The sequence below is a fragment of the Silurus meridionalis genome, chromosome 14 (assembly GCF_014805685.1).
Source record: "Silurus meridionalis isolate SWU-2019-XX chromosome 14, ASM1480568v1, whole genome shotgun sequence".
Classification (NCBI taxonomy): Eukaryota; Metazoa; Chordata; class Actinopteri; order Siluriformes; family Siluridae; genus Silurus; species Silurus meridionalis.
In genome coordinates, this window is record NC_060897.1 from 8,379,489 (window position 1) to 8,393,543 (window position 14,055).

At 41.3% G+C, this 14,055-nt stretch overlaps 1 protein-coding gene across 6 annotated transcripts in view; it reads right to left on the reverse strand.

The window, feature by feature from the left end:
* Positions 1-14,055, reverse strand: part of LOC124396374 (speckle type BTB/POZ protein) — a 102,537-nt gene that overhangs the window by 14,728 nt on the left and 73,754 nt on the right. For all 6 annotated transcript variants that reach the window (XM_046865488.1, XM_046865485.1, XM_046865490.1 and 3 more), the window contains one exon: positions 4,652-4,829. In XM_046865488.1, coding sequence (XP_046721444.1) covers positions 4,652-4,829 — 178 coding nt within the window. The remainder of the gene's footprint in view (positions 1-4,651; positions 4,830-14,055) is intronic.

Sequence of the window (14,055 nt, forward strand, 5' to 3'; positions counted from 1 at the left end):
TTAGTATACATTTGTTGCACAACAGCTCATACACAGCACAAGGAAGTTTCAAGTATAGACTTATGTCATATTTATGTAATTTACGTGAGCACTCGTCAAAATGCAAATTTTCTGTGTGCAGGATTCAAGAAATGATGCGTTATTTTGCGGAGGGATGCAAAGTGCATGCAGTAAGTGTGCTGTGTGTGTGTGATTGATAATTGTGCATTAAATCTGGTTGTTTTAACCAAAAGATTCCCCCCAACTACATTTCATATTCCCAGTTTATTCCTATTCATTCCCATGGAAAGTTCCCAGTTATAAAAAATTCCCGGGACTCTGCAACCCTTAGTTTGTACCACGCTAAACAGTATTGTTTTGTTAAGTTTGTTCCAAGTGGAGCATCTGCATGTACACCTCAAGGTTTAACATCTGGTTTGCTACGAGATGCTTTTCTGCGCAACACGGTTGTGTTACCACAGCCTTCATGTCCACCTTTAGTCATTCACACACTCACAAAGCCTCAGTTTATTAAAGTAAGACGTTTACATTGGCACCTTGCAGCTGTAATGGCTCTCCTGCATTTGATAGACTTGGATGTTTTTTGTTACCAAATATTTGGTTTAGGGATTGTTCAGTAGAAATAGGGCGACTGTGTGTTGCGGAGTTAGAGCTGTATAAAAAATGATCTATTAATTTCCTGTATTGTTTTTACATAATAAAATTGAAGATTTTTTTAATTTTTTATAAGCACCATATAGCTATAGGTGCTGATCTCACTATTTTTACACTCTTCTTTCTCAAGAAATGAAGATGACCATGTTCTTCATTCCATAGCATTCCACCATAACTAGAGGTCAACCTGGGGTATGCTTTTCAATTAAGAGTTCCTTCTCCGATTACAGAGTGATGACAAATCAGTAGCCGTTCAGAATCAACATCAACATCACCTTTAGATCATATAGATATTTCTTTGATCATATGTAGTTCTTCCCCAAGCTGCCAGATTTAAAGGCACACAATTGTATAGGATGCCTTTAGGTGTGGTAGAATTACATTCTCCATCACTTGAACTGGGACACCCAAACCTGCTCCAGCTTGACAATGCCCCGTGTACAAAACCATCTCCATGAAGATAAGGCTTATATAGGTTGAAGAAAAAGATCTTGAGGGGCCTGCTATAAAGCTCTGAACTCACCCTACATGAGTACCTGACTTTACTAACACCCTTGTGGCTAAATAACCACAAATCTCTACATCCTCATGGAACATCTTTCCTAAAGAGTGGAGGTTATTAAAACAGCAAATGGGGCTAAATGTAAAATAGGATGTTCTAATGGAATAAACCAATATTTTATGGTCAGGTGTCCACAACCTTTTGTCCATATATATTAATATGTAAAAAAATAAATAAAAACTAGCTACATTGTTTACTGTTTGAGGAGGAAAACAAACACCTCACTTGTTCTTCTGATCAATTAAATCCATATCTCTGAGGTGAAATGCCACCTTTCTTTGCTAAAATCCCAACCCTCAGAGCTGCTCATCTCCATTTTTTGGGGTTTTTGGTGTAGGAGGAGGTAGTCATCTGTAATAGCTGTAAATTTGGAAAAGCAACAAACCACATTCCTCAGTCTTCAGCTTCAGTCGTTTCACTGAGATCCTTGCCATCGTTGAAATTCTTGCCACTGTTTTCCTCACTGGAATCTGAGGTAACTAAATATTACAAAACGGCGATTACTCGCTGACGTCCAGTACACCACAGTTATTAAGCCCTTAAGCCAGTCATACAGAGAGAGGCTTCACCACAAACCCCAACCAGATCTCCTTCTGTCAATCATACAACGCTTCTCTCCACCAGTCAATAAAAGCAGCTGCGGGATTCATGTTTTTAAATAAAACTCTCTGTGTGGCTGCGGTGTGAGCAACCAAAAAAAGAGGAAAACAACCTCTATATCATCACTGACTAAAATAATAAAAAAAACTCTATACACCAAACAGCAACGGGAGAAACGCAGCAGACCATCGGCTTTTAAAATAGATACATTTCCATAGCAGCTTGTTGATACAAAGAAACAGCTCGTGCTGCGTGCAGGGTCAAACTTTTTTCCGTCTTAGAATCATGGGTGGGAAAAAATAAATAAATAAAGAATAAAATTACTATAAAGAAGTGCTAATGACGCTGATAATTGCGACGCTACAAAATCGTGTTATAGTTAAGGTGTTCACTCTGAAACTCGAGATAAGGCTAATCTTAGCCTGCTTTTTTTTTTCTTCTTCTCCTCCTGCTGCTGATAGCGTCTGAATAGCAGGTGAAGTCTGGCACATTGCAGCCTGCTCTAATCACTGCAGCCTCTCGCGGTGACTCGACCCGCTCTGACCGGCCGGCCCCTCAGCGATTAATGAGCCGCGAGCTGATACGGAGAGATAGCGAATATCGGCGCCTTAGCTGGGCCATGAATGAACGAGCGACATGCTGAGAGTAAGAGAGAAAAGAGACAGAGAGCGGCGGTAAAGGAATGAGGGACGGTGGAGCAGGAAGAAAAGGAGGAACAGTTTTAACTGGTTATTTCTTTAACTTTTATATCGGTGAGTACTATAGTGCAGAAGTCCCCCTGCAATGCAGAAGAGTACTGCAAAGGGGGGGGGGGATTTGAATGGTGCTGTTCATTTTTCATTCCGCTTGCATGATATTCGTGTCCAGTCTGAACAGACACGCAAGTGTGAACTATAGAGTGCATACTAGTTACATGAAAAGAGAAAAAAAAAAACCCAGGTAAGGCGTTATTTACTTTAGAGCAAGTTTGTGATTGACGGGGTTGCCTCAATCAACAAAATCCATCTTTGGTCCATTTTCTCAAAGGAATATAATTCAACATGCCGTATTTAACTGGTCTTGAAGGCTCTTTTTATTATTATTACAAATGATTACAATAAAGTCACGGAAATTTGATGCTTCATAGACAACAAAGTATAGAGTAAATGTTTCATTTATGCAATCTTCATTCATTCGTCCTCCTCCACCAAATGGGTTTGCATTCACTGTCTACACTATATGGTCACCAGACTATAAGATTAGTATTTGCTCTTCAAACATACCGTTCCACATTTAGCCCCCACTCTCAAATAACCTCCACTCTTCTGGGAAGATGTTACGGAGTGTGATTGTGGAGATTTGTGCTCATTCTGCTACACAGGTGTTGGTAAAGTCAAGTACTGATGTAGGGTGAGGAGGCCTGGGGTGCAGTCAGCATGAAAAATTCATCCCAAAGGTGTTCAAAAGGTTTGAGATCAGAGCTCTACAGCAGGCCACTCAAGATCTTCCACTTGAACACGTGTATAGCATATGTTCATAGAGCTGGCTTTGTGAACAGAAGCATAGTCATGCTGGAACAGGTTTGGGTCTCGTAGTTCAAGTGAAGGGAGAATTGAATTCAGAATCTAAAAACACATCCTATTCGATTGTGTTTCTCCAGCTTTGCGGATTGGGGAGGAAGAACCACATACGGCTGGAAAAGTCAGGTGTCCCAATACTTTTGTACTTATAATCTGCACCAAAGTGCTGGAAGGAAAATAGATTAAGGCTTTATATTTTACAGCAACAAAATCCACCTTCAGTCCAAGTTTTCATATCATTTGGCTTTGTATTCACTATCTATGCTGCCTACGTAGGACATGACATAACCTTGTTATGAATGTGGAAAAAAGTGGGCTAGATTGAGTCCAACTGCGATAATTAACCTGCGTGCATGATTATCTTCATATTATTTAATATGGATGCTGAGGTCAGTTATGCATGTGTGAGAAATGTGCATTTATTCCTGGTTCTTCTATTAAACCAAGTGTTTAGGCAAAAAAAAAAATACAATGTTGTTAAGAAATAAATTTGCAATTGCGAGTTACAAAAGGCAATTAATTAAAGTTGAACAGTCCAACAAGGTGTTCGTTTTGTTTTTTTTACTCCAACAATAAAATCTGTTCTGCTACTATTGCGCAATATTGATTTTTCCACATTAAAACAAAAATCTCGAACATGAATCAGCCAGAAGAAATGAACATGCAGAGCTGCTCGTCTCCATTTTGGTGGGGTTTTTTTTTTAGTTTGTCAAACTGTGCAGTTTTTGGAAGTGCCTTAGGTTGGTGGTGGAGGAGGTAGTAATCTGTAATAACTATAAATGTGTCTCTAAGCTTAGAACATTTGGAAAAGCAACAACTCGAATAAATTGTGAAAATGATGTTCAAAGCCATGTTCCTCAGTCTTCCCTTTAGCCTCGGCCGCTTTACTTCACGACATCACTGAAATTCTTGGCATGATTCTCACCGTTTCATTTGCGGCTTTTCATCGGAGTTCACTCCGAAACAATTTTTCGGATTCTTCCGTCTGAAGCCAGACGGCTACTCCTGAACGTTCGCCACTTGTCAAAATCGTGCGTTTTAAAAGGTGTGCACAAGAGTAGCTATAGTGCAGTCACGTGCTCGGAAAAAATAAAACTTTCATTTTCAGAAGCTTAACAATAGCAGACATAATAAATAATTATATTCCGATTCAAACCATGAATATTCAGAAGAATTAAAATGCTAAACGAATACATGATAATATTAAATGCCCATATCGCATACTACTAATGATGAGTACCTGATGAGTGTGTGTGTGTGTGTGTGTGTGTGTTACCTGCTAGGATGGCTTTGTGTGCTTGGAACTCCTGGCCAGCGACGCACAGCGAGCAGTCAGTGAAGCGAGAATGTTCCCACAACCCGCCCAGTTCATCCGCCAGTCTGCAGTCCGGAACCTTCACCATGTTCATCGTGTTTTGTCCAGAAATGTTGACCGAGTCCTGCACCACACTCACCTAAACACACAAAAAAAACACAATACAACAGTTAATAAAAGCATCAATAATCCCCAATAGCCCTGTGGATCATCCTGCGCTGTATCCTTGACGATAAAGGCGTGTCCTTAGCTCTCGATTGGTAAACACTTCCTACGAGCTTCCAGACGTTTGCTCATCTGTTCAGAAGATCATATTTCAATCAAAACAACGGAGGAGCCTCAAGACGCTAAACTACAGGTACTCCAGAGGGACACTGGCATGTCGAACAAAGTAGATAGCTAGTTATCTCTTAATTTACACAAATTGCTTCCATTTGTTTGTGGCAAAAGTAAGTATGTGTGTGTGTGTGTGTGTGTGTGTGTGTGTGTGTGTGTGTGTGTGTGTGTGTGTGTGTGTGACAGAGAGAGAGAGAAAGAGAAAGGGGGTGGGGGGCCACCATGCTGACTTTGCCACCTGTTCCTGCAGACAGCAAGCACATTCATTTATCTCTCTACAGGGCACACACACTTCAGCCCAGAAACACAACACAACACACACGCATGCACATGAAGATCTCGCCCAAAAAATATTAATAAACAAACAGATCAAAGTTGCTAACGCTCTAAAATGCGATCGTGCTCACAAAAAAAAATGATACACCGATCGGGTAAGTAATAAAACGAAAAGTCATAATTGCGTGCACATTTACATGCTGCTTGTCGAGCCAACAGATGGAAGCTTTTTAATTCTTTTCTTTTTTTTTTTTTAAACTCTGCTATAATTAAATTCTGTTCCTCACGGCTATCAGAAAAGAAGAGAGAAAAAAGGGGCTTTTTTTCCTCTAGAGAATTTTATGTCAGACTAGTTTTACACCTGATCGACATCCCATAACGCACGGTTCATCATAGAAACGGGATTGCGCAAAAGCTCAAGGCGGACAACGTCTCGTCTTTCTCTCGCTCACGCAGACTTTGAGAGAGTGAGAGTGTGAAGAGAGAAACAGAGAGGTGGAACATGCACAACTTGAAAAACAAACACACGCTCGAAGTGTAATGTGCTGACAGACAGACAGCGAAAGAAAAGGGGCGTGTGGGAGTAAAGAGTGGCACACAGGCAGAGGGGAAAAGTGCACCGCAAACAGGAAATTAAATGTCAAGGACCCTTGTATGTCCTTAATGGAGGACTAAATGTTCACCTCGGGGGGGGGAGGGAGAAGTGTGTGAGAGAGAGAGAGAGAGAGAGAGAGAGAGAGAGAGAGAGAGAGAGAGAGAGAGAGAATGTTAACAGGAATAAAAGGATCAGATGTGTCACGAAGAGAAGATTGATGAGAATCAAGCTTGCATTGTATTCCATTATTTCATCTTAACTGGTGGTTCCTTGTGTGGGCTTTTCGGAAACGACTGACAAGTTCTACATGTCAATGTTCGAATATAAATTCTCAGGGGCTCAAGCAGTTATAGAAACGCTCCCCCACAGACAGAGCTATTCAGAATACATGTCTGATTGGAACATTAAGTAAAACTTGTGAGCTATAACTTTATGCATTGCTGCCACATGATCGTCTGATTAGGTTATTGCATGAATGAGAAGGTGTGATGAGTATAGAGGCTCCGAAAGCAGTATTTACTGATTGTAATAAATGTTATTTTATGAGCGCACTGCTTAGAACGATCATATCTTATTGGACACCAGCTGTTGATGATAAACAGGATCGACTAACCCGTCTCCTGTTTCTGATAGAAAGTTGCTATATAGCTAGCCTACAGGCACTGAGATGTGGAGGTGAGGGGCGGTAACAAAGTCTGCTGCAAATAGTTAAAAAAAATTAATAAATAAATAATAATAATAAAATAGTCAAGCATGGTGGTGGTAGCATCATGGTATGTGGCTGCATGAGTGCTGCTGGTACTGGGGAGCTGCTTTTCATAGGGAAACATGGATTCCAACATGTTCTGTAACATTCTAAAGCAGAACATTTGAAAGCAGCCCTCCCTTCAGAAACCGAGCCGAACGGCAGTTTTCCAGCATAATAATGACCCCAAACACACTGACAACTGTCTTGCTGAGGAAGCTGAAGGTGATTTAGTGGCCAAGTATGTCTCCTGAATCTTTGAGCACCTGTGTGGGATCCTCAAGCGGAAGGTGGGGAAGCGACATGTGTCCAACATCCAGCAGATCCGTGATGTCATTATGGAAGAGTCTCCCAGCAACAACCTGTGCAGCTCTGGTGAAATCCATGCCCAGGAGGATTAAGGCAGTGCATGATATCAATGGTGCTCATGCTAAATATTGACACTTTGGACACAGTTTTGACATGTTCACTTTGAGTGTACTCACTTTTGTTGGCAGTTATTTAGAAAATAATGGCTGTATGTCGAGTTATTTTCAGAGGACAGTAAATCTGTACTGCTATACAAGCTGAACATTGACTAAAATATATCCAAGTTTCATTACTATAGTATTGTACCTTGAGAATATGTACTTGCTTTTGGGAGATACTATATGTGTGCACACAATTTTATATATAATATATATATATTAAATATGCTGGTACTGGGTTGGGGTACTGGGTTGGTTGCTACAAACCATGTTTCTGAATTTCAGTGCTTCTGCTATTTCTGGGGTGGTACTTCGGCATATTTAAAATATTGGCCTGATGTTTACACGCCCAGTAAACACACAATGATTAAACATTCTATTAAATGCTTTACGTCTCTACTTAATGTTTAGCTCTAATTATTATAATTTTATTGTTAACCAAAAAAAAAAAATAAAAAGCACATTTATGAGCTGTTCATTCATCAGTGTGAATAAAAAAAAAGAAAAAAAGAACGTTGTAGATGAAGTGAGTAGAGCATTCGCTTTCCTCTGGCTGCACTCAGGCCTCCACGGGCACTAAACCCTGACACGTTTATTCTCTCATTATTCTGTCTAATACGAGCCGTAAAGTAAAGCCTTGTTCGGTGTAACACACTGCTTTAATGCAGATGCTTCGACACCTGCTGCTGTTCGTAACGGATCCAACTTTTTTTTTTTTAAAAGGGAAACGCAGACAGTGCATTTAATAAAGTAACCGATTAAATCGATACATGGATGCACATACAGGTATCGTGTAAGAAACGTGTGTTCCTGACATGCAGCTAACGAGCGCTTGCCGAATGTTAAACACATATGCACATCCCTGTGTGTGTGTGTTTGTGTGCGTGCACACGCATGCATGTGTGATCAGTCAGCTCAGCTCTCTCCCCCTGCAGTGTGATTAATGAAAGCAGCTGTGGGAACCATGCTGTGAAACACAAGAACCTGCTCCTGTGTCTCTCTCACACACACACACTCATCACTTGCTCATTAGTAGAAGAGTAGCAAGGGAAGATTAAGAGAGTAGGAAGAAAAGCGTGCACACACACACACACACACACACACACCAGTGACTGGACTGAATTTTGTCCCCCTTTGTGACAAAATTTCAATAACCAGCTTTGAAATGCAGTCGATACGCATCACCGGCAGCCTCGAGACCCTTTCACACACACTACAGTTAATCTGGACAGGGTTAAGGGTCAAGCCATTTCAAATACTAAGCAATATTTATTTTTAATGCAAGTAAGCGTTTTCATTATTGACCTTTACCTCAGTAAGCACAGTTAGTCTCCACATACACAATGAAGGGAAATAAATACTTTAGCTTTTCTGATTTCACATAGTGCATAGATACACTTCTAATTTAGACACTGCTTGTTGAATGTATACTCACTCAAAAATGTTATATATATATATATATATATATATATATATAACCTCATCTAAAATAAAATGACAAAAATATAGATTTAATTGCAAAATAACATTTAAGTAGAAACTTACCTTGATGTCGTTATAAAAGGGAAGTTGGGAAGATTTCACGCAATTTCAAGTGCAATTATGGTAAAGGAGCTTGCTGGCGTTTTAAGGACCGACGCTGTTTAACACGCAAATTAAAAAAAAAAAAAAAGTAGAGCACCAGCAGTGACCTTATTACGGGGTGGTATCAAAAAGTTTAACGGTGTAAATGGTGCTATTCAAAACAAGTGTGTTACTCCAACTTCATCATGGACAGCAAGTTAGACCAATAGCAAGCGTAAAAGAAAATCAGCGAGACATTCGTCCAGTCGTTCGAGGTGTTCTCAAGAGCATAAAACCATCGCTGGAAGACGACGAGAGATCAGGAAAACCTTCAATGAGCCTAATCCCCGAAAATGGCGAAATCGCTCGGCAACTCGTGCATGATGATTGTCGGAGAACAATCCACATGATCTCACTTCCGCACACACCCTACTGGCCAGATTTGGCTTCTGCAGACTTCGTCCTCTTCCTGAAAATGAAGATTCGTCTCAAAGGTTGCCGTTTTGACACCACTGTGGAGATCCGGCACGAATAGCAGATGTTGCTAGACAGGACACATACCAGAAGTGGCTGGAACGCTGGGAGCACCGTATTGCTGTGCAAGGAGATCATTTTGAAGGTGATCATGTGTAAACGTAGAAAGAGTACTTTCTTGCAAACAGAGCTAGTCTCAAAACTTTTTGATACCACCGCTGATAATGTGGACAATGCAAATGGTAGAACAGTCGCTAAGACCTTGGACCTGAAGGTCATGAGTTCAAATCCCAGCACCACCAAGCTTCCAATTTTGGGCCCCTAATGGGGCAAGGCCAGTCAGAAATGAGAGAATTGTTAGGTCGCTCTGGATAAAGATGCCTGGCAAATGCCATAAATATAAATTACAACACCTTTGAAGTCTATTCTATATTCGACCCAGTGTACTAGTCAGTGCTGCACCGTCACTGTGCTATATTGTTCTTGTTTGTATTGTTTTGTGGCCTTAACATTGATTGCACATCCGACGTAGTCCTTTATGAGTCTCTACTCAAGGCAATGGCAAATTCATTTCTTATTCCCAAAATCATTGTCCCTCAACAATACATTCAAAAGCAGAGAAATCATTTACCTTATACTCAGCTCCCTGAATACACTACAAAACAAAGCCCTCAACAGAGTTTCTTCTGTCAGCTGGTTTTAAAACTTAAAATCCCACCAACATCCACCAATCAGACCAGCGTAACTAAACCAAACCAAATTACATATAAACCAAACCAAATCAAAAACATTAATAAAAATGGAGATTTGGGCAATAAGCAACATTTAAAAAGTAAACTTGCTTGGTATCTAAGCAGATAATTAGAGCGATCAGAATACCTCTCAATTGTTAAAAATATTAGTGACCACAAGCTATTTTTTTCGTAAGACTCGCGGTGGCGTAGTGTGTTTACATTAACAGGGAATGGTGTAAGGACTCTGCCCTCGTTCCACCTGTTGCTCACCATTGGTGAAGTTTATGGTTGTGAAATGTAGATCTTTTCATTTACCCCGTACTTGGAGAGTATATTCCACCTAGCGATAATGCCAAGGGGGCACTCTGTAAATTCTACGGAAGCATTAACGAATTGCAGAACACACCCTGATGGACTGTTTGTTGTTGCTGGAAATTTCAATCATGCAAATCTCAAGACTGCGTTTCCTAAATTCAATCAGAATGTGGACTTTGCAACCAGACGGGAAAACATGCTGGATGTTGTTTACACAAACATCCAAGACCACATCTCTGTTATGCTGAACCCAGCAAACAGACCACTCAGCAGGCGTTCAAAACCAGTTCAAAAGCAGGTGAGAACCTGGCCAGCAGGGGTCATCTCTGCTCTTCAGGACTGCTTTAAATGCACTTACAGGTACATGTTTCTAGAACAACTTCTATGCCCGGTTTGAGGTGCAGAACAATGTGGCAGCAAGGAAGAGCACCTCTCCTCCCAACCACCAGGTGCTCTGTCTCACCACAGATGAAGCGAGGTAAACTATATGCAGAGTTAACTCTCAAAAGTCTGCTGGTCCAGACAACATTCCTGGCAGAGCGCTCAGGGAATCTACAGAATAGCTAGCAGATGTCTTCACTGACATCTCCAACCTCTCCTTATGTATCGCAAAGCTGCTAACTCACAATGCCCATAACCCTCTTTGCTCCAGGGGCGCCATATCATGGCCGACCTGGCGCTCTGACCCCAGCTTCTGAGAAAGCTACAGGATATGCGAAGAACAAATTTCACTGTGCTGTAATGTATATGTGACAAATAAAGGCTATTTTTCTTCCCTGAGCAGTGCCGTTGGTCCCACAGTCCACAAGACTATGACTATCGTGCCTTTACAGACTCCTGCTTCAATGACTATCATCCCGTCGCACTTGCACCCATTGTAATAAAGCGCTTTAAGAGGCTTGTCATGAGGCACGTCAAGACCCAGCTACCCCCCTCACTGGACCCAATGTAGTTTGCGTATTGTCCAATCTGTTCCACGGACGACGCCATTGCCAAGACCCTTCATCTGGCCCTCACCCACCTGGACAATTAGGAAACATATGCACAAATGCTGTTCATCAATATGCACTATCATCCCTCAGGACCTGATTAAAAAGCTGAGTCCACTGGGCCTAAAAATCTCCCTCTGCAACTGGATCCTGGACTTCCTGGCTGGGAGACCTCAGTCAGTTCGGATCATGAACAGCATCTCCAGCACCACCACACAGTGCACTGGGGCCACTCAGGGCTGTGTGCTGAGTCCACTGCTGTTCACTCTGCTGACTCAAGCAAATGCATAGCTCGAACCACGTCAAGTTCGCCGATGACATGACCATGGTGAGAGCAAGAACGACGACTCAGCATACAGAGAGGAGCCTGTCTCTGAAGGTTGACAAAACTAAAGAGATAGTTGTTGACTTTAGGAGATCACAGAGCAGCCATTCTCCCCTGACCTTCAATGGATCCTCTGTGGAGCTCGTCAAGAGCACCAAATTCCTTCACCTGGTCACTCAACAGCAGCTCCATCCCCAAGAAAGCCCAGCAGTGCCTCTACCTCCTGAGAAGGCTGAGGAAAGCCCATCTCCAATCATGACCACATTCTACAGAAGGACTTTCGAGAGCATCCTGGGGAGCTGCATCACTGTCTGGTTTGGGAACTGCACCGTCTCAATCGTAAGACCCTACAGAGGATAGCGAGGACGGCCGAGATCAAGGGAGTCTCTCTCCCCTATATCTCGGACATTTACACCACACGCTGCATCCCCAAAGCTAATTGCATTGTGGACGACCTCACACACCCCTCACACACACACTACAGCCTTCTACCATCAGGAAAGAAGTTCCGAAGCATTCAAGCCCTAACATCCAGACTGTGCAACAGTTTTTTTTCCCAATCAGGCTTCTAAACAGAACTGAACTGGAACTAAAACTCTCACTCTCTCTCTCTCTCACACACACACACACTCTGTGTGCTACTGAGCTTTCACACATCTAGTTGATTGCTGCTGTTGCTGTTTTGCACAACATTGTGTTTTCATTATATTTACAAGTACACACTTGTTTACAGTTCTCTTTTCCACATTGTACTGTATAAGGCATTATACAGTAGGTTTACTGGCAGCACTGTTTTGTTTATCTGTCCTGCACTGTCTTGCGTTGTCTGTTTGCAATGTCTTTTGTCTACACCAGGTTGCAACACAGTGCACTTTATGTGTTTGGTTATGTAGCACTATGTTGACTAGTCTGGTGATTAAGAGTACCACTCACAAACCAAACATGGCTCCCTCAAGAGAACAGAGTGTACAGTCACAGTAGTCCGATTGAGGTTGAGGCGGTGGGACACTTTCTCCTTTAATGGGAAACCTTTCACAATGTAAGAAATCTATTTAAAAAATTGTTTTAGCTCCTCCCACAGTTTGGCAGCTAATCAGAAGCTGAGCAGATGCAAGGGTTTGTGTGCAAGTGATTCATCCCTGAGCTGCACATGCACAGAAACCAATTACCTCCCAGCCTGCGCCTCAGTGAACCACTATATACTCCGACTTCTTATTCACTATAGTTCTCATTTACTTTCATGTATTTTTACTTATTTATCTTCAACTAAAATGTTATTTTTAATTGACATAATTACTGTAACTCTTTTGCCCTGCAATGGCATGCTACAATTTGGTCACTGTTCCTTAATATAGACTTTTGTCTCCATTCTGTCGAAGGGATCTAAATAAAATCATCTCGGAGATCTCAAAGGAATGTGCATAGATGGTTGGATATGTAAATAGGTGCTAGTCCTTTTCAAGAGTTGGTACAATGGTGCCATCGTCAAAAGTCTCTAGTACTAGTTATTGTTGTCATCTAGTGTTAATTTAAGTCATTTTAGGTAGCAATTGGAACAGTGTTTAATTTTACTGGGTACTGTAAAAAACTGTATATGGATGAAATTACAATAAAAGTCCTCTGATCAAGATTTCACAAAATACTATCGGACTAAAACAGAAATTCGCTTGCAGGACAACCGGAAAGCAGCAGGGACAATAGTGGCAAAGGGAACACTAAGCAAGAGCACCAGAATTATCCCGGGTTTCTAAACCCTTATGCTAAAGGAGCAGGAAATGACAAAGAAAGCAAAAAAGTGAAAATTATATGGCAATAAATAATAAAGATAATCATGTTTGCAGAAAGACCTTCTAGGTGCCTTTCAACTAGGATGCTGGAAATCATTAGGAGAGCTTGAACAGACTAAAACTGAAACCTTTCCAGAAAACATGAGGACATGTCTAGCATTTATCAATACAATAGCCTGATTGGGAAAGAAACAAAACTGGAAGCAAGGAAAGATTTTTCAAAATTGTCAACGAACGAGGCAGCCTGGGGTGCATCGAGTCATAAAACTCCTGCATCCTCGAAGAATACAACGTACAGAAAAGATAAAAAAAGAAAAAAAAAGTGTTTAAAAAACAAAACGCCACCAGGATTGGGAACGGGACTTTCGCAGCAAGTGTGAATTGTGTGTCCCAGTAAAACATCATCCCGAGTCTGAGCTGGAATTCTGCTCAGCACAAACATTACTATTAAAGCATCTTTAAATTATGTTAATATTAAACTTTTAATTACTCAACATGTAGGAAATGCTGTAATGAATTGCTATCAACATGACAAATGATTTAACCAGCTGTTAATATGACAACTTCCTTCGACTTTGAGAACTCGGGGTGCTTGTGGCTGAGTAAGAAAATTGTTTAATACAAGAAAGTTTTTTTTTTCCCCTCCAGCAAAACCCCCATTCGTTCAAGCAATTAACCAGGCAGCGGCGTTATGCGCTGACTCGTGCAGATACAGGTCAAGAGCTTCAGTTAATGTTCAGATCGCACATCAGGAGAATT